This window comes from Bos taurus, chromosome 16, assembly GCF_002263795.3.
Source record: "Bos taurus isolate L1 Dominette 01449 registration number 42190680 breed Hereford chromosome 16, ARS-UCD2.0, whole genome shotgun sequence".
Lineage (NCBI taxonomy): Eukaryota > Metazoa > Chordata > Mammalia > Artiodactyla > Bovidae > Bos > Bos taurus.
Window position 1 is genome coordinate 38,561,654 of NC_037343.1, and position 22,015 is coordinate 38,583,668.

The 22,015-nt window shown below is 38.9% G+C and overlaps 1 protein-coding gene across 3 annotated transcripts in view; it reads left to right on the top strand.

Moving 5' to 3' along the window:
- Positions 1-22,015, top strand: part of MROH9 (maestro heat like repeat family member 9) — a 150,504-nt gene that overhangs the window by 65,826 nt on the left and 62,663 nt on the right. For 2 of the 3 annotated variants that reach the window (XM_059875703.1, XM_059875702.1), the window contains exons 10-19: positions 10-164; positions 3,792-3,957; positions 5,073-5,215; positions 6,468-6,605; positions 8,313-8,433; positions 12,156-12,293; positions 15,331-15,507; positions 18,363-18,515; positions 18,618-18,734; positions 19,317-19,419. In XM_059875703.1, coding sequence (XP_059731686.1) covers positions 10-164; positions 3,792-3,957; positions 5,073-5,215; positions 6,468-6,605; positions 8,313-8,433; positions 12,156-12,293; positions 15,331-15,507; positions 18,363-18,515; positions 18,618-18,734; positions 19,317-19,419 — 1,411 coding nt within the window. Of the gene's footprint in view, positions 1-9; positions 165-3,791; positions 3,958-5,072; positions 5,216-6,467; positions 6,606-8,312; positions 8,434-12,155; positions 12,294-15,330; positions 15,508-18,362; positions 18,516-18,617; positions 19,084-19,316; positions 19,420-22,015 lie in introns of those variants that run through there. The other variant, XR_009490841.1, reaches the window with a different exon arrangement.

Below are 22,015 nucleotides of genomic sequence, written 5' to 3' on the forward strand. Positions count from 1 at the left end.
CTTTTACAGGTGTCTAAAATTGTGGATACTATTTATAAGCAATTGTGTGGAGATGATTCTCCCATTCTGAGGGAAGCTATGTTGCGGGTCATCACCTTGTTGACACGTACTTCACCGAAGAAGGTCATCTTTCAACTTATGGACTATCCAGTACCAGCAGATGAGTAAGGCCCCTCATGCAGGGTTTGTTCAGTCTTGAGAGTCAGATAGAGCGGGGCAGGTCAGATCTCGTTTCTTTTTTTCCTGAAAGATAATGTCTATTTTTACACCACATGAGATGATTGTAAGGCTTAACTAAGATCATATACAGTATGTGTAGCTTCATAAAATACATGACACACAGTAGACAATCAAGAAATGATAATTGTTATTATTTATTCGAGGCTTTAATTGTGTTCTGTTGTGCATCCCACATTGAAAAACCTCTCCTCAAAGTAATAATGGTTTTTCCCCCATATGTGATAGAATTCATAGTGGTTTTTTTTTTTTCATTTATGAAGTACAGACCTAAGATATTTCCACCCACCAATAAGATAATAAAACAAAAAAATTCCCAGGTATACTTGGGAGTTCCCTGTCCCTTAACTGTTTATTTGAAATTCATGATCCAGGATCATAAGAAATATTTAAGAAGAAAGGATGCTAATGTGAGCCTACATGACTTTATGAATCTAACAGCCAAATTTGAAGAGCTTATTAAATCACATTACTCCATTTCTATAGTTCATACATTGGAAGGGAAGGTATTACTTCTCTATTACTAAAAGAGAGTAATAGGCAGGAAGTTACATTATGGAAAGAATGCAGGCCTTGGAAACAAATTGACCCTTATATCCTGTGTGACATCATGTAAGTTTCATAAACATCATGATCCTCAATTTCCTAATCTATGACATGAGGAAACTTTTTATCTATGAAGCTGTTACACGGATTAAATTAATGTCTATAAGAGGTCAATGATTTCAAAAAACACTAAACCAATTTTGTTGATTTTTTTCAACAAGCCAACCAAGTTTATTGGTTTTTTGTTGGTTGTTCTTGTTGTTGTTGACTTTTTTCAACTGAGAGATTGCATTTTTAAAGGAAGCTTAAATTCACAAAGTATTTTACTAAGTATTTGTGAAAGTATTTGTGAAAGATGATGCTGTGAAATTGCTGCACTCAATATGCCAGCAACTTTGGAAAACTCAGCAGTGGCCACAGGACTGGAAAAGGTCAGTTTTCATTCCAATCCATAAGAAAGGCAATGCCAAAAAATGCTCAAACTACCACACAATTGCACTCATCTCATACGCTAGTAAAGTAATGCTCAACATTTTCCAAGCCAGGCTTCAGCAATATGTGAACCGTGAACTTCCTGATGTTCAAGCTGGTTTTAGAAAAGGAAGAGGAACCAGAGATCAAATTGCCAACATCTGCTGGATCATGGAAAAAGCAAGAGAGTTCCAGAAAAGCATCTATTTCTGCTTTATTGACTATGCCAAAGCCTTTGACTGTGTGGATCACAATAAACTGTGGAAAATTCTGAAAGAGATGGGAATACCAGACCACCTGATCTGCCTCTTAAGAAATTTGTATGCAGGTCAGGAAGCAACAGTTAGAACTGGACATGGAACAACAGACTGGTTCCAAATAGGAAAAGGAGTTTGTTAAGGCTGTATATTGCCACCCTGTTGATTTAACTTATATGCAGAGTACATCATGAGAAACGCTGGGCTGGAAGAAACACAAGCTGGAATCAAGATTGCCGGGAGAAATATCAATAACCTCAGATATGCAGATGACACCACCCTTATGGCAGAAAGTGAAGAGGAACTAAAAAGCCTCTTGATGAGAGTGAAAGTGGAGAGTGAAAAAGTGGCTTAAAGCTCAACATTCAGAAAACGAAGATCATGGCATCCGGTCCCATCACTTCATGGGAAATAGATGGGGAAACGGTGGGAACAGTGTCAGACTTTATTTTTCTGGGCTCCAAAATCACTACAGACTGTGACTGCAGCCATGAAATTAATAGACGCTTACTCCTTGGAAGGAAAGTTATGACCAACCTAGATAGCATATTCAAAAGCAGAGACATTACTGCCAACAAAGGTTCATCTAGTCAAGGCTATGGTTTTTCCTGTGGTCATGTATGGATGTGAGAGTTGGACTTTGAAGAAGGCTGAGCACCAAAGAATTGATTATTTTGAACTGTAATGTTGGAGAAGACACTTGAGAGTCCCTTGGACTGCAAGAAGATCCAACCAGTCCATTCTGAAGGAGATCAGCCCTGGGATTTCTTTGGAAGGAATGATGCTAAAGCTGAAACTCCAGTACTTTGGCCACCTCATGCGAAGGGTTGACTCATTGGAAAAGATTCTGATGCTGGGAGAGATTGGGGGCAAGAGGAGAAGGGGAGAACAGAGGATGAGATGGCTGGATGGCATCACTGACCCAATGGATGTGAGTCTGAGTGAACTCCGGGAGTTGTTGTTGGACAGGGAGGCCTGGCGTGCTGCGATTCATGGGGTCGCAAAGAGTCGGACATGACTGAGCGACTGATCTGATCTGATCTGATTTTACTACTTAGGAAATTCTTGAAAAGTAAAAATATTCATAAGACTCAGTGTTTTCTTGTTTAGGTAGGAACTGAGTATCCACTGTGTGTAAAGTATTCCCAGCCTTCAAGCATTTTGTTGAGGAGAGTGAATATACCCACATGAGTATAAGACAAAAGCTGCCAATGAGTCCATCATAAACAGTATGACTGAGAAGGTACAGAAAGGAAACATAATTAGAATTAGATGAACTTTATTAAACTGGTCACCAGCAGGTCTTGTGCAATAGTAGGTGAGGATGGACGTAAAAAAGAGTGGAATTTGTAGGTAAGCTTAAACGGAGAAACAGAAAGAAGATCTGGTTAGCCAGAGGATACGATCAAGAGGTAAAGGAAGAGGCCTTGAAAGATTTGATGTCCATGTGGTTCTAAGCATGGTTCTATGAATAAGCCTTGCAGACAAAAGCATTTGGTACTAGCGTTCTAGAGAGCTGAGTGTGTCCATGTTCTGAAGTGCCAGGGCCCCATAGTAAGAACCCAAATGCAGAGAGAATGAGCAACAGAGTTCAGAACTCAGCACGGCTTGACAAGCTATCAAGAATATACCAAGACAGAGGACTGTTTTTAAAATGAGCAACAATAAGAATAATCTTGAAGAGTAGCAGGTATGTAGGGAAAGGAACTTGGGAATTGGAAGCTGAGAAGCTGGGGTTCTAGTCACATCTGGTGAACTGATTAGATATGTGACATTTGGGGAAATGGCTTAGTTTTTAAATTTAACTTTCTAATTTTTAAGTTATGTAGATTTTTATTTAATTACCTTTTTATCTAGCTTTTCACATTGATTTATTTACATATATGTTAATTTGTATATCGATACCAGTTTTAAAATATTCAATTATCCCTGGACAAACAAGGTCACAAGGTGGAAGGAAGAGTATGGGGTACAGAAGCTGATCAGTTCCTGATGTTGAGCTGGACAGATATTTAAATAATAGTAGGAAATGAACTTGCAGACTGAGAGACTGTATTTTCCATAAGACCTTATTAAAATTCTTCCTCTGTTTTCAAGGACAAAAATCTTAATGGGATCATTTGGGAATGGGAATATCAGTTTGTTTTGGACTTGTCTGAAGTTTCTTTGCTCTATAAACATGTAAAACCAAGATTGTTTTCCTGATTTGAGTCACACTGTTGAGCAGGAAATGAAAAGTGCATGATTCTCATGATCAGGGTTGGGGGGTTGTGTTTGCAGCATTTTGATACTGATGTGGTACGCAGCCGGTTCTGAGTCAAGTGTGGTCCCTCATGTACTGAAGACAATCTTGTTGATACTGAAAGGAAAGCCTAGAGAAATGGAGAAAATAATAACAGAAAGAAAACATTTCTCTCTCGACGCTACGAATATGATGCCTGTGGCGGTAAATAACACAATGATTAATTTCTGTTTGTTGTCATTGTTTTCTTAATCATGAAAATTCCTATCTGCCCACAGACTCAATCATACTCCCTTGACACAGTTTGGCTCTCATTCATTCATTCATTCACTCAATGCACACCCATGATCACAAAGCTTCCAGTCTCGTAAGAGACACAGACAATGAACCAAAAAAATGTGTCATATGTCAGATGATACAAAGCTTAGAAGAGATATAAAGCAGGGTAGGAAAAAGAAGTGGCTGGGAGGGTTTCGGTAAATTGCTCAGGGTAGGTCTCTCTACTATAGTAATCTAATCAAAGACCTGAATGAGGTGAGGGAGTGATCCTTGCAGGTACCTGGGCATGAGAGTCCTAGTCAGAGAGAAGGGCAAAAGCCATGTAGTGATGGGAGTTTACCTGGTATGTTAGTGAAGCAAGGTCAAAACATCTGGAAAGAACTAACAAGGGTGAAAGTGTAGGAGATGGTATCGGAGAGGTAGGCACCAGTCAGGTCACATAGACTTGATAAGCACGTGAAGGCCTAATCTCATTCATGCCATCATTATATATCTCCCAAGCACCCACACTGGCACTCCTGAGAGTAAATTCAAGTCTTATAGAGATATAATAGGAAAAAATGGATAATGTCCTGTAAACATGAGGTGGTGAGATATGTTTCTCTGATATTGTAGGTATTGTAGTGGTCAGGGCACCAAACAATTTGTTAGTGACCTGGTACGCCCTGTCCCCCCTTAAATATTTCACTGTCCTGGATTGTTGAAGCAGTGGGAGGACCTGCGTTATTAACCACATTGGCATGGAGTTGGGGGAGCTGTGTCCTCCTTGGGAATCAGCTTGCTTCCTGCCGGTTTGGCAGTCAGGCACTGTTGACAGTGCTTTGGGAGCCCATGGCCAGAAAATGCTTGGCACGGTTCTTGCCTCAGAATGGACTTAGTGACCATTATTGAATGAATGAGTATACATGCTCGCTTCAGGTTTCCCTCAAGGAAGTTGGGGGAAGGGTTGCAGAGTCCCTCCCTTTCCACGTCCCTCATCACTGCTGACTGGGTTTAAAGGGAGATGGTTACATTCTTGACGCCAAACCTTTCCATTACAGGCATCCCAGGCCCTGTGCACATTACTGCCTCTTGGTCCTTACAAGAAAGCGGTGGCCCAGTTTTTCCCCCAGCTTTTGATGGCCCTCATGCTTCAACTCTTTTACAGCAGCAACCTGCGACTGATGACAGAAGACAGGCCTTTGTGAGATACTAGGGCTTGTTTCAGACTGAATAAGAAATGTGCTACTCCTTTGGGTTCCTTTGGAACTACATAATCCCATGTGCAGTATATTCATTTATTATAGTTTTCTCCCCTTAGAAGGGTAGGATGCCTTTGCAAAAGTAATTACCCTAAGTACCTCAAAGTAAGCTAGGACCTTCCCTGAATGTGTATGTAGTGTATAAAAAAAAATCACTCCCACAGAACACAGTTTATTCCTGCCACAAAGGGAGGCCACCACACAGAGAGAAAGAGTAGGGAGGAGCAGCAGGTCCAAAGCTGGATATGTACTAGCTCTGCCATTTACCCTGATAATAATCTCTCAGGGTAAATTAGGTGTCAGGTGAAATAATATGCCCAAATGTGTTTTGTGAAATGTAAAGTTGCTTTGTGGTTGGTGATGTGATGAGTGGGCTTATGATAGCATGCTGCCATTCTGTCCATGTATGCATGCATGCTAAGTCACTTCAGTCATATCTGACTCTTTGCAACCCCATGGACTATATAGTCCACCAGGAAATTCTCTCCATGGGATTCTCCAGGCGAGAATACTGGAGTGGGTTGCCATGCTCTCCTCAAGGGGATCTTCCCAACCCAGGGATTGAACCCGCATCTCTTACGTGTCCTGCATTGGCAGCTGGGTTCTTTACCACTAGTGCCACTTGGGAAGCCTGTCATTCTGTCCACATAAGGTAAATTCAGCTTTTCTCTTTTGCCCAAGAGATTACAGTTAGGTTTACTACTGTGCAGGGTAATCTGGACCCAACTGTCTGCTATTTGCCCTCATCTAAGCCAGGCAGGACTCTCAAACACAATCTGTCCCATTAAGATATTAAGTATGCTAATATAATCCACTCTCTTTCAAGCAGACATACACCAAATCATCTCAAGTAGGTAAGAATGTATTCTATTTATTTAAAGCATCCAAAGAAGACAATCAACAGGCACCTTTAGCATGTTTTCATATCATTTAGCATCTTTTGCTAATAAGCTTTTAATAAACTAATATGCTGCTCTATTATTAATCCTAGATTTTATATGCTACAATTTCAGTTTAACTCCACACCCCCACACCCTGTTAATCAGGAGAGATGAAGACCATTTAGTGCTGTTTTCCTCTGAAGCATCCCCTTTCCCAAATCAGCATCCTGCCCATCGTAGAAAAGCCAGGTCATTTGTATTTAGTTATGTAATGGCTACTGGCAGGTGATGACTCTCTTTTTTGGGCCCTTAGCTATGCCCGGGATGCCCTGAGAGTTCTGCTGAATTGTTCTGGACTTCAAGAGGTGGATACTGCTCTAAAGAGAAAGAACTGCTGGAACCAGTTTTCCCAAGTGCTGTTTCACCATCACGGAGTCTACCTTGTGGCCAAGTAAGAGCAGGGGCTTTGAGAAATGTTCTGTCTCTTTCCTACCCGTTTCATCTTTCTTCAACTGTGGGAACACAGTCAGTATCCACTCCAAACTTCCAAATCTCTCTTAATAATCTGAATTGCCATTCAACTTCTACTTTTTCACTTATTTTTGAGGGGGGGTTTACTTTTCCTTGCCTTTCTCTCTTACCTAATGATATAGATACCAAATTATCCTTCCTCTACCCAACAAGTTTCTCTTTCAGATAAGGAGAGCTGGAGGGGAATCTGCTTCTTCCTTCCTCTGTTGTTAGCTGATTTCTGCTTTATAGACATCAGATGGTTATAAATGTGCTCCCACTTAGAAGAGGTCTGATATAAACCTGTGCCCAATGAGACAGATAAATTTGGGAAAGTATAATAGAAAAGGGATTTTACTTGTACCACAGTTCTTTTTCTAGTTAATCCACCAGTGAATAGCAAGCTTCTGATTACAGGAATCAGATTTTCTGATCAAGAATCAAGATACATGGCCTTGACAACTTAGTAGACCATTTGAAGTTGTGACTGACTCAGAAAGTACAGTGCATATGGTTCCTGGACTCTTGGAGCTTTTAAACCAACATTTTATTTGCACATAGATTTCAAGAACATATCTTATTTTATATAAAAACAAAAGGTGGTACCTTTCCATCCTACAGATAGAATCATTCTATCATCAGTACCTTAGTACATTTGAATCTTCTTACTCAAAGCATGGTCCACATACAAATAGCATCACCTGGGAGTGAAATATGCAGAATCTCAAGGCCCTCTCCAAACCTACTAATCAGAAGCTGCATTTTAGCAAGATCCCTGATTGATCTGTATGCCCATTCAAATTTGAGCATCAGAAAAAGACCCTGATGCTGGGAAAGACTGAGATCAGGAGAAGAAGGGGGTGACAGAGGATGAGATGGTTGGATGGTATCACCAACTCAATGGACATGAGTTTGAGCAAACTCCAGGAGACAGTGGGGGCCAAAGGAGCCCATGTGCTACAGTCCACGGGGTCGCCAAAAGTCAGATGCAAAATAGCAACTGAACAACAACACTTTAGTGCTTCTCTTCCTGGAATCTTCAAATCGAAGCTCTGTTACATGATCCTTCCCAGTCCTGCTAATCTGATCCAGGCCAGCATGTTGGAATAACTGTGAGCCTGGTCACTGGCCCAAGTGTCTTATAGAGAACGGCTCAGTGAATCAGGGCTCACCACCTCTTCTCCTTAATAACCTAGGATATCTCCCAAGATAGTTTCTTAATTATATCATTCAAAGGAATGATTTGGTCTAAAACTACCAGTGTAATCTGTGTGGTCACCTTTGATTGTCAAGATATTTATTTTGTATTATTTATTTTTTCTACTTTTGGTCAGGCATGGATGGGAGCTTGCAGTAACATAGGGCAGTCTATACTGTGACACAGGATAGGAGAAACAGGAAAGAGGACTGATGTTAAGGACAGAGATATTATCAGTGATCCAGGTATATATAACTCCCCAGAGTCTGCACAGAATTCATAATGGGGCTGCAGTTTACCTTGGATTAAGGGATATTTGAGAATATTCTTTTTATCTGCATGATACAAAATATAAGGCTAATGGTTCTCCCTTTTCTACCATTAGCATTTGCTGATGCAGAAAGTGTTTTTATCTTCTTTGCTAATTCAGTGCCTTATTCTTCTTTACAGAACTCTCAGTGAATACAACTTTCCACAGTTTCCAGAGACCTTGCATTATCTCTACAAACTCGCTGTAGAAGGTCCTAGAAGGTCAGAAGACAGTGTCATAACAATAATATTCTTCACTGAAGTGAGTTTCACTAGGAGACTGTGAATAACTGGGTTCTCATTTCCTTTCCTCATCCAAACTTAAATCAACATTCCAGTGTTTTATCTCCCTCTCCATATACTGATTCTTACCAAAAGTTAAGACAATAACAGATATCTGAAGCTGAGGGGGTAAGGTGAAGATAGATTTGGACTATGAGAGGGTTGTCCCTTTAGACTGTTCCAGAAATTGAACTTTGAAGGGGTTTGAATTGTGCAAACTAATTATTTTTGTAGAACTAATTCATATATCTCTGCATGCTTGTTAAAGTATGTGGATAATTGAGTTTACTAAAGGTGCTAGGTAACATTTGGATCTAAATGAGATTTCAGACTGCATGGAGGAAAAAAAAAGAATGGACTAAATAACTGGGTAACATGAAACTATAGAACTCTATCACTTTGTACATGAACATTACATCAAATATTGGAATGCCATAAAGAATTAAGCAAATTGAAGATTTTTGCTCACAAAAGGCATGTAGAAAATTCTATAAAATGAAATTAACTAAATGAAATCTAATCTTCCCTAAAAGTAATATATAATATACAAGTTTCGATTTAAGGTATGATGCTAAATATTTCCCAAAGTATGACATGATTTCAAACTTCATAGGAAAATAGTTAATAAATTACAAAGGCATACCCCTACACTATAGTATGTACTTCTAAAGCTTTCAGAAGGATACATGAATTAGTTTAACTTAACATTGCAATAGCAAATCACCTATGTTTTTCAAACTTGCTTAATACATTTGAATCTCTCATATTTTATTATGTGACTCATTATTTTTATTGTACTATCCTTTAATTATGTACAAATACTTAACTGGTCTAAACATAACATACCAAATCCCTCCCCTACAATAACACAGTTAAAAGAGATTTACACTTACTATTTGTTTTTAATTTCTATCTCAAATAAAGCAAATGAATTCAGGTTTTTAACATTAACAGATGGATGAAGAGAAAGACAAGTGGTGGGGGAGAAAAAAAGGATGGAGGGAGGGAGAAAAAAAATTTCTTAGCTCAGAAAGGCCTAGAAGTTGTGAGTACCTCTACTCCTCAGATCTTGGTTTCTACATACTGTTTCCCACAAAAGGAACAAGGGTTCCCTGTAGGAATGGTTGATTCCACGGAATGTACACAATGAATCTGAAACACCCTGTTCTGCCAGACTTACTTAAAAAAATGACAGAATGGGTCAAAAGGACACAGAAGCCAGCTTGAAGGACCATCCCCAGGAAAACCTATGACAATCTGATCAACAAAAGGATCGACAGTAATGGCTTAAAATCCTTTGAATAAAATAAGAATCCTTGAGCCTGAAAAAAAAAAACAAATAAAAAATAAACATACAGACTACATAAAATTTATATAAGCGTCATTAATATACCTGATAATGTTGAATGAAACCTAGTTGCCTCTCTCATCATGGATGTAATACTTACTGGATGTAATATTACATCATGGATGTAATACAATTGGAGAGTCACATGACTGTCCTTCCAGGAAATCAGCAATGACCACACTCTTCCACTGCTTTCTCTGTTTAGAATTTCTGGACAATTGTCAACTTTCCAGTTCAACTATGCAGCCTCTTGGCCTTTAGTTATTCTGAGCACACAATCTATGTATTTTACCTTATTTTGGTCTTTTAAGCCAGTGACACCTAAGATAGTATTACCAATGCCCATGCCATATATTTATATTTGTTATTTCTAGTTTTCTACTGGAGTAGGCAATGGCACCCCACTCCAGTACTCTTGCCTGGAAAATCCCACGGACGGAGGAGCCTGGTAGGCTGTAGTCCATGGGGTCACTAAGAGTCAGACACAACTGAGTGACTTCCCTTTCACTTTTCACTTTCACGCACTGGAGAAGGAAATGGCAACCCACTCCAGTGTTCTTGCCTGGAGAATCCCAGGGACAGGGGAGCCTGATGGGCTGCCGTCTATGGGGTCGCACAGAGTCGGACACGACTGAAGCGACTTAGCAGCAGCAGCAGCAGCAGTTTTCTACTACTGTAAATAGCAATCAAGTTTACATCTTTGTGCCTAAATTTTCTTTCTTTTGGTATTTTATTTTCTTATAATAGATTCCAAGAATTTGCAATAATAACTAAAGTGTATAAGCATTCTTGGGCTTCCCTGGTGTCTCAGTGGTAAACAATCTGCCTGCCAATGCAGGAGACGCAGGTTTGATCTCTGGGTCAGGAAGAGCATCTGGAAAAGGAAATGGCAACTCGGCCCGGTATTCTTGCCTGGGAAATCCCATGAACAGAGGAGCCTGGCAGGCTACAGTCCATGGGGTCACAGAAGAGTCGGACACAACTTAGCGACATAAACATTCTCAGTCTGGGGACGGTTAACTGGAAGGCAGGGCCATCGGTGCTCCCCACACAGTTCATGGGTGAGCTCATTCCATAGCACTTCACCACCGTGGACAAGCTCTCCAATGTGAGAGGTAGAATAGATGTCCTGCGGGTGATTTGATTTGTTCTTACTGTTAAAACTTTCAGAGAGGTTGAATATTTTTAAAATATTATTATCTATAAATTAAAGTTTCATATTATGGATACCCTGATCTTTATCCATTTAGCTACTATGACCTTAGTTTTTTCTTAATGAATTGTATGATTCTCTCTCTCACACACACGCACACACACACACACCACAGATTTGTGGAGGATATCAAGCAACATATGAACACGGTACTTTAAACATCATTAGTGAGATAAATCACAAAGATTAAAAAAAGTCGGTAAAGAAATATTTTCCCCGCCTCAGAGGGTTTATTGATGTTATATGCATTGAGACCATAATTTTAAGATTATGATATGCATTGAAAGTGAAAGTGTTAGTCGCTTAGTCATGTCCAACTGTCTGCAACCCCATGGACTGTAGCAGACCAGGCTCCTCTGTCCATGGGATTCTCTAGGCAAGAATACAGGAGTGGGTTCCTATGCCCTTCTCCAAGGGATATTCTGGACCCAGTGATTGAACCTGGGTCTCCCGGACTTCCCAGGTAATGCTAGAGGTAAAGAACCTGCCTGTCAATACAGGAGACATAAGAGACATGGGTTTGATCTTTGAGTTGGGAAGATCCCCTGGAGTAGGGCACAGCAACCTACTCCAGTATTCTTGCCTGGAGAATCCCATGGGCCGAGGAGCCTGGCGGACTACAGTCCATAGGGCCACAAAGAGTCAGACACAACTGAAGTGACTTAGCACACACACACGCTCCTGCACTGCAGGCAGATTCTTTACCATCTGAGCCACCAGGGAAGCCCATGGTATGCATTACATGGTAGAAAATGAATAAGTAAACATATAACTGCTATTAGGCACCAAGGTTCTCCAGGTAAGAGAAAGAGGAGGCAGCATAAAAGTATAAAAAGTTAAAAAAAAAAAGTTAACATAAACTCTATTATCCTATGTGAAAAATTTCTTTCATCATATCTATATGTATGAAATTTTCTTTCATCATATGTATATAACAAAGCACGTATTTCTTATTACATCTGCTACTTCTCCTTCCCTCTATGGGCCCAGAAATATATGTGAAGTAAAAGTTTGTGTATGTATTTAGAGTTTTAGTGTGATTTGTATTCGTTTTACTAAACATGTCTTGATTTTTATTACTGAAGCAAAAAAATCTTGCTTGGCCATTATTCCATCTACAAACTTAACTGTTTTCTTTTAGCTTCTCAATAATTTCTTCAAGGACCCATTCCCAGAAAAATTTTTGGTTCTCTTCAGAAACTGGGTCAATGATCCCGATCCTGCAGTTTGCAAATTGAGCCTTCAGAAAATTGCCAGTATGGCACCAGTTATCAATGAGGTATGCATGTGTATGTGATTTGTGTCTGCCAGCACTCAAAGTTACGATCTGGGATTTGATGATCTGAGATAACTCAATATCATTACTGACAAAACACTGATTATTTTTACTTTATACATCACTAAAACAAAGTCAAGTATTTTATCAATAAGGAAACTGAGTTGAATTGAAAGGATGTGTTGTTAATAGGCTTTATCATCTTATTTCTATTTTCCCAGAAGATTATTCACTACACTCAGGACTTATCAAAATTGCCTTACATAAACACTCTTGTTTCAGTCTAAACCACATGTCTGTAAGTTATTTTTCACTCCAACATATACACATGAATACACACTAATTCCTGTCTCAGAGCGTTCATTCAAGTTTTTTCTTCCTTTATACTACTTTCCTCCTCCACCCATTCACATTTTTCTTATTTTTCAATGATTATCTCAAGGCAAATTTCACTGAATATTCTGCTTTCTAGCACCCTGATCCCTTTCAGAGCCACTCCAACTATAAGCACTTGCTTATATAATATTTATATTTATGGCTCTCTACCTATGACTCTGAAACTAACAGCATCAGCGTCTCTTGGAAACTTGTTAAAAATGCACCTTGTTAGGCCCTATCACAGGCCTATGTTATCACAAATCCTAGAGGTTGTGCCCACCAACCTATGACTTCAAAATTCCTCCAGGTGATCCTCAGTTCAGTTCGGTTCAGTCACTCAGTCGTGTCTGATTCTTTGCAAATCCATAGACTGCAGATTACCAGGCTTCTCTGTCCATCACCAACTCCCGGAGTTGCTCAAAATCACATCTATCGAGTTGGTGATGCCATCCAACCAACTCATCCTCTGTCGTCCCTTTCTCCTTCTGCCTTCTATCTTTCCCAGCATCAAGGTCTTTTCAAAAGAGTCAGTTCTTCACATCAGGTGGCCAAAGTATTGGAGTTTCAGCTTCAGCATCAGTCCTTCCAATGAATATTCAGGACTGATTTCCTTTAGGATCAACTGGTTTCATCTCCTTGCAGTCCAAGGGACTCTTAAGAGTCTTTTCCAACATCACAGGTCAAAAGCATCAATTCTTCGGCACTCAGCTTTCTTTATGGTCCAACTCTCACATGCATACATGACTACTGGGAAAACCATAGCTTTGACTAGATGGACCTTTGTTGGCAAAGTAATGTCTCTGCTTTTTAATATGCTGTCTAGGTTGGTCATAGCTTTTCTTCCAAGGAGTAAGCGTCTTTTAATTTCAAGGCTGCAGTCACCATGTGCAGTGATTTTGGAGCCCAGGAAAATAAAGTCTGTCACTGTTTCCCTTGTTTCCCCATCTATTTGCCATGAAGTGATGGGACCGGATGCCATAATCTTAGTTTTCTGAATGTTGAGTTTTAAACCAACTTTTTCCCTCTCCTCTCTCACTTTCATCAAGAGACTCTTTAGTTCCTCTTTGCTTTCTGCCATAAGGGTGGTGTCATCTGTGTATCTGAGGTTATTCATATTTCTCCCTGCAGTCTTGATTCCAGCTTTTGTTTCATCCAACCCAGCATTTTGCATGATGTACTCTGCATAGAAATTAAATAAGCAGGGTGACAATATACAGCCTTGATGTATTCCTTTCCCAATTTTGAACCAGTCCGTTGTTCCATGTCTGGTTCTAACTGTTGCTTATTGACCTGAATACAGATTTCTCAGGAGGCAGGTGAGGTGGTCTGATATTCCCATCTCCTGAAGAATTTTCCACAGTTTGTTGTGATCCACACAGGCAAAGATTTTAGCCAGGTGATTCTGGTACAGGCTAAACTGGAGAACTACTGTCCCATATCATTTCCCACTGTCATGTGAATACTTGCCTTCCCAGAAGAGTACATCAAAGCATATTCCTAAGTTTTATAATTCACTTGCAAATTCCAAAGTACCTTGCACAATGCTGAGACTGCAGATATTCCATAAATTGTTACTGATTTAATAAGAAATTTAATAAATCCTAGTATATGTATTTGGAGAAGGAAATGGCAACCCACTCCAGTGTTCTTGCCTGGAGAATCCCAGGGACGGCAGAGCCTGGTTGGGCTGCCGTCTCTGGGGTCGCACAGAGTCAGACACGACTGAAGCGACTTAACAGCAGTAGCAGCAGCAGTATATGTATTAAGCATAGTCTCTGAAAGCTTAAAGACAGTCAGTGGGCACTCATTTTAAATTTAGAATGAAGTGAGCCATAGTTAATTTGCTTTAGATAAATCATAGGAGTCAATAGTATGAATTATAAATAGAAAGTTATTTATTGCCTTGTCTAGTGCTCTGACCAAGAGAGACACAGTAGAAAGTGATCTGGATTGAGGTTTAATATACCATCTACTAGTAAGGACTCAGTTTTCCTGCATGACACAAGCGTCTTCTGGCTATTACTTTGGCAAATGGTATTTATTTCTTTTACTTCTTTTCTTTCCAGCCTTTCTTTCTCTTTTTTGATGCCTCCTTTTCATGTTTTAATGGCTTGATACTCTGCATGTCTCTGATCTGCAATTGAGGCCCACAACTTAGCTCAGGAGCTCAGTGGCTCTCATGTTTAGATGTTAGTACTGCCAATGGCATGTTGGTAAATATTTATTAAACAATCAACTCTGTGAAAATAAGACCACTTATTCCCTGATGTAAATACTCCCACCATCGCTGATTTCAATCTATCAAAGGGACATCAGTAAACATGGATCTGGGCAGAGATGCACAGTAGCACATTATTAGTTAATATTTCCACCATCCAGATACAATACATGTAAACAACCGGAAAGGCAGAAAAAATTAGAAAATTTAGCAAAAGAAATAGGAAGAAATGAGTCTTGAATATTTACTACCATTGTTTTTTATTTATTTCTAAATTTACAAAATTTAAATTTTTAATAGTGACTTTTTTTGACAATTGATTCCTATAAGCCAGCCCCAGCACATCACTGCATGGTGCCCACAATCAGAGGTGTGCGTATCAAATGCTACCTCAAGTCTCCTTCTAGTCTCTAATTCCCACCGCTTTCTTTCTGTTATACATAGATAGAAAATGTCTGCAGCTTGTTAACATCCATCTTGGACGCCTTCCTTTCCAAAGACATGACTGTTATAATCCGGGCCTTGATAACCCTCAGAAAGCTTTTAGACAGACTGGACAAGGTGACCTACTCCTCCCTGTCTACCAGAATTGCCTCCAGCTACTGTCCTCTGATGGATCATGTGAGTTTCTCACAGATATGTGAGATCATTGGGTTTCATCATTCAGCTGAAGCACCAGCTAAGGCAATGATATTACATTCCAGAATAAGTGAACAGAAGGCGGTCAATTTGTGCCGATCTGCCATTTGTTTTCCAGAGATAATAATATTGACCAAGTAAGCTCTAAGTTTGTATATGTGTTTTTACACATTTTTAAAATTTTATGTATTCATTTATTTTTGGCTGTGCTGGGTCTTCCGTGCTGCTCGGGCTTTTCTCTAGTTGCAGCAAGCAGGGGCTATACTCTAGTCGCAGTGCACAGTCTTCTCACTGTAGTTTCCTCTCTCGTTTCAGAGTATGGGCTTCAGGGTACGTGGGCTTCAGTCGTTGCTGCACATGCGCTCAGTTGCTGTGGCTCCTGGGCTCTAGAGCACAGGCTAACTGAGACTCACAGGCTTAGTTGCTCCATGGCATGAGAGATCTTCCCGGATCAGGGATCAAACCCATGTCTCCTGCATTGGTAGGCAGATTCTTTACCACAGAGCCACCAGGAAAGCCCTGTATGTTTGTTTTTAAGCTACAGAAGTCTGACCATAGGAAATGAGAGTCAAAATGTAGCCTTTATTTTTAGATGAAAGAGGAATTGTAGTTTAGTGGCTATATTTGTTAACACAGAATCTGGACTTTCTAGGTTCAAATCCCTGTGCTGCCACTGACTAGCTGTGAAATCTTGAGCAAGTGGCTCAGTCTGTTAGTACATCATCTGTAAAACAGAGTGAGTAGCAGGTATATTATGGGTATTAGAGTTGACATGTGTAATACCCCAAATGAATTTATTATCATAGAAAACATTAATTAGAAAGTCTTTGATCAGAAAGTTGTGCATTTTGAAAATTCTCATTTTTATGGTAATGTGTAGTATTTATGGTAAATGTATAGTTTATTAAAAATATAGTATTTTAATAAACAAGAACATGTTGGTATGCTATGAGAAATCTATTTGTTTTTAAAGACTCCTTTGATGAGTTGTTTGTGAACCAGAGAATTGTGTCATAGTAAATTATCTTGCCAAAATTTGTAACTTCTTACTAGTTCTGCAGATTTCATTGAAAGGGGGCTCAATATTATTAAATTATAGAAAGAGGAAACTTAGTGGCAGAAAAGATTTTTATAAGGACATAATAATAGTAATAATAACACTGGCTAAAATTTATTGAGCATTTACTGTACACCAGGCATTATTCTAAGGGATTTACATGGACAATTTCATATAATTCTCTAGACAACTCTCTTGGGCTTCCCTTGTGGCTCAGCACGTAAAGAATCCACCTGCAATGTGGGACACCTGAGTTCAATCACTGGGTTGGGAAGGTCCCCTGGAGAAGGGAAAGGCTACTTACTACAGTATTTTGGCCTGGAGAATTCCATGGACTGAATAGTCCACAGGGTCCCAAAGAGTCGGACATGACTGAGCGACTTTCACTTTCACTAGAAGACAACTCTATTACTATTTTCCAGTTTACATATAAGCAAACTGAGGCAAACTGAAGTGAATATTAGACCAAGTTCATACAGCTGATAATTAGTATGTCCATGTAAATAATTATCTTCAAAGTGGAATAATATTTTTGTAAAACCTGGAAGTGATATTATATTTTTAAAAAATTAACCTCTTCCTCTGACTTGTAATTTTTCTCTTCTAGAATCCTTATAATTCAATCACCATCCTATTTGGACTAAGTAAACCCTTGGAAACCTAGTATTATGCCAGTATGCAAAGAACTCGCGTTGGTATTCAGTAGCAATTCTGTAAAGGCCTCCAGCATTTGAATATATCATGGTTACATTACCCTAAGTATTTTGATAGAAATTATCTCCAAGTTATATGGATTTTTACATGTTATATCTTTCAGTTCAGTTCAGTTGCTCAGTCATGTCTGACTCTTTGTGACCCCATGGACTGCAGCATGCCAGGCCCCCCTGTCCATCACCAACTCTCGAAGCTTGCTCAAACGCATGTCCATCAAGTTGGTGATGCCATGCAACCATCTCATCCTCTGTCGTCCCCTTCCCCTCCAGCCTTCAATCTTTCCCAGAATCAGGGTCTTTTTCAATGAGTCAGTTCTTCGCATCAGGTGACCAAAGTATTGGAGTTTCAGCTTCAACATCAGTTCTTCCAATGAATATTCAGGACTGATTTTCTTTAGGATTGACTGGTTTGATCTCCTTGCAGTCCAAAGGACTCACAAGAGTCTTCTCCAACACCACAGTTCAAAAGCATCAATTCTTCAGCTCTAAGCTTTCTTTATGGTTCAACTCTCACATCCATACATGGCTACTGGAAAAACTATAGCTTTGACTAGATGCACTGTTATTGGCAAAGTAATATCTCTGCTTTCTAATATACTGTCTAGATTGGTCATAGCTTTTCTTCCAAGGAGCAAGAACTATGGATGGAGGTTCATGACATTGTACAGGAGACAGTGATCAAGACCATCCCCAATTATATCTTTAGTATGTTATTAAATACTATCTTCCTAAATTTAAGAAGCTCACTTTTCACAGGGGATTTTATTTCATGTAATATGAATTTTGGTAAGTAAGTCTTATTTCAAAATCAGAAGAAGAGATGATTTCTTAGACCCAAGGTGAATTTACCCAAGGTGAATCTTTTCTAAAAACAAATGATAAATATATACACACACATATATACACATCATATATAGTTATATACATTATATAAATATATATACTATATAGTGTGTGTGTGTATATATATATATATATATATACATACTATATGTTAGTGTGTGTATATATTTAGTGTGTGTGTATATATATCCTCAAATGAGGTCTTTTCTGTGTGCATGTTTTAGGGTAATGAAGGTATTCGGAGTATGGCCATTCGCCACTTTGGTCAGTTACTCATGGACATGAGTCAGTACACATGGATGCTAAATGATGTGGTTTATGCAGGCTTGGTGCCTCTGATCCTGTTTTTGGAAGACACAGAGGAAAGAGTAGTTAAAGTAAGTCCTAAAATTTTGTTTGTCTTAGTTTTGCAGAGAATCACAGTGTTTTATATAACACCAGATGGAATGGATCTTTACTGACCTTTTTCTGCTTCACAGGCATGTAAATATACATTAAAAATCTGTGCCTCAGAATTAAAATGGTCAACATTATATTTCCTAAAGGATGAATATTACAATTTTGAGCTGGTGGTGCTCAACATCTGTAACAATCTTGTAAGTGTCCACTCAAGATTTACTACCCTAAGAGTTACCAAGACAATGTTAAAGGATATACAAAGTGATGAAAAGCATAATGGGCACAAGGTGAATCCAGAAGGACTCTGAAGAGAAGATAATAAGTGGACAATTACAGCTAGGGCTTGAGACCAGACAAAAATTAAATTTTCCCACTTTCTTCTCCTTTACATGGATCATCTATTTTTTCTTCCTCCAACCCACCTACTTTGAGCAGTCTAAAGATGGGCACAGCATTTCAGATCACCAAAAGAAAAACTGGAATTAGTTTTCCATGGCTGAATGAGCTGGTTTTCTGAAAATCAGCATAAACTGCAACAATAGACAGGTAGGGATGGAAGGATGTTAACCAAAGGTTGGAAACCCAAAAACTGGATATCATATAACAAGCTGAATAATACCTGCAAGCAAGAGAGTAACGTTTCTACATAGAAACCCCCAAGTTTTAACCTGGCCCTGATTTGGTATAAGCAACCAAGTTCATTTCCCTGGAAGCCTCTCTGAATTTAGCATATGTATATTTTCAAGAAGTGAGAGAATTTTTTTCCTTTTTATTTTCAGCTTATTTCTCATCAAAAATACATTACAGATTTGATATCTGAGACCTTAGGATTCTTGGAGAGTTCCAGAACATATCTGAGAAGAGGATCAGTTATTTTACTAGGTAAGTAAAATTCAATTCTCATTTCCTAATTTGTCTTAACAGGTAAAGAATGGATAGCAGCTAAAAGTTTTCCTTGAAAAAATTATAGATTTTCTTTGTTTAGGATGGACTTTAATTTTCAGATGATATCTATAATGAGCAGAAGTTAAAATATATGATGAGAATAGAGTTCTATTTTATAATACACAGCTGAGTATAAGTATGTAATTAAACTATCATACAAAATATTCAACCGGATGAATTTCAAAATTTAAGAAGGTGGCAAACCACTAAAGTTCTCCCTTGCTGCTTAAAAATCACCTCTCCCCATTGAAGAATAATATATTTTTTTAAATGCCAGTCTTTAACAAAACATGAACATCTCTAACACAAATTACAACATATGAGTGATAGTCGCTCCGTCCTGTCCAACTCCTTGCAACCCATCAACCGTCACCTGCCAGGCTCCTTTGTCCATGGAATTCTCCAGGCAAGAATACTGGAGTAGGTTGCCATTCCCTTCTCCAGGGGATCTTCCCAAATTATGGACTGAACCCGGGTCTCCCACATTGCAGGCAGATTCTTTACCATCTGAGCTACCAGGGAAGCCCACAACAGATGAGGAAGAGCTACCAAATCCAATAAAGTTCAACAAAAGAAAATGTAGAGTTGAGGGAGTACAGTAAGATTCTAAAAGAAGACAACCAAAATTTTCAACCTTGAACAAATCTGACCAACCAGTTTTTTTTCCCACTAGCTTCTTACCATGAAGATCAAAACTGCTGCTGCTGCTGCTGCTAAGTCGCTTCAGTCATGTCTGACTCTGTGCGACCCCATAGACGGCAGCCCATCAGGCTCCCGCGTCCCTGGGATTCTCCAGGCAAGAACACTGGAGTGGGTTGCCATTTCCTTCTCCAATGCATGAAAGTGAAAAGTGAAAGTGAAGTCGCTCAGTCGTGTTCCACTCTTAGTGACCCCATAGACTGCAGCCTACCAGACTCCTCCATACATGGCAAGAGTACTGGAGTGGGGTGCCATTGCCTTGTCTGAAGATCAAAACTAATAATCCTTTATTTGGAATGAGAGGAAGGAGTTCCCATTTGCCATCAGGAAGTACGTAGGGCATCAAAGAATGAGAAAATACTTAGTCATATCATACTTGTGGGCTTCCCAGGTAGCTCAGCTGTAAAGAATGCACTTGCAATGCAGGAAACAAATCAAATCTTAAAAAATGTTTCTACACCTGAACTCAGAAAGAACTCTCAAAACTCTAAAAGAAAGTGATGTTTCTGCTTCCAGTTCCCAAACTGGTAAACCATTACTCATCATTCTCAACAGATCACTCCTTTGGGGAATGGGAGAGAGGTACCACCAACCAAAACAAGTATAAAAAGAAACTGTGGATTACGGCTCCTTTTGAATCAGCGTCTATCTTAGGGAGGCAGAACGCGCTTCTCTAATGTTCTATGTCCAATATAACTATCAATACTTTGGCAGAAATAAATTGAGATCTATCTTTCTTTGAAGTTGAAAACAAAATGTTTCTACAGAGTACTTGAAAATGATAATAATTATATTCATGAATCCAAAACATTTAAAAATAAAGGTCTATAGATATAAGTGCTCAGGAATATATAATGGTAAAATGGGAGCACATGTAAAATAATCTTTCAAAGTATGGTAGGAAGTGTAAGAAAAATATATAACCATTATTTAAAAAAAAAAAAAACTACATTGCAGGCAATGGAAGAAAATACATAGTGTTGATAACCCAGTAAGGGACAAGAAGTAAAGGGTTGAGAAATGGTAGCAAAATAAGATGTAAACCAATAAGAAATAGTTTGAAAAGTTAGGGAGTAATGATAGAGAAGACAGATTACAGAAAGATAATATCCCTGAAGAAATAATGGACAATTAAAACAGAAAAAAAGTATTCAAAGGTAAAATTTAAAAACTAAAGGAATTTTTAATTAAATATGCTGAAGATGGTAAAAATTTTCAAGACATATTTTATACAGAATAAAACATTCCTAACAAAGTTATTGGACTTTAGAATTAAAGAATTCTCTGAACATTTGGGTAAAAAAGTCACCTATACATTACAAAATAAATAAATCTTCCATTAGACTTCTCCACTTCAGTATTCAACTCTAAAATATAGTGGAACAGTACCTACAAATCCTTAGTAGAAAAACATGTTACCAAAGATTTTTAGATCATCAAAATTATGCCATGCTGTTCTTAGTCATTCAGTCATGTCCGACTCTTTGCGACCCATGGACAACAGCCTCCAAGCTCTCTGCCATGAGGATTCTCCAGGCAAGAATACAGCAGTGGGTTGTCCTGCCCTCCTCCAGGGGATCTTCCCAACCCAGGGATTAAACCCAGGTGTCTCACCTTGTAAGCAGATTCTTTACTATCTGAGCCAACAGGGAAGTCCAAGAATACTGGAGTGGGTAGCCTATTCCTTCTCCAGGGGATCTTCCTGATCCAGGAAGTGAACCAGGGTCTCCTACATGGCAGGCAGATTCTTTACCAGTTGAGCTACCAGGGAAGCTCCATCAAAATTATATCCAGCTATAAAGATAATAAAATATTTCTAAAACACAAAAACTCA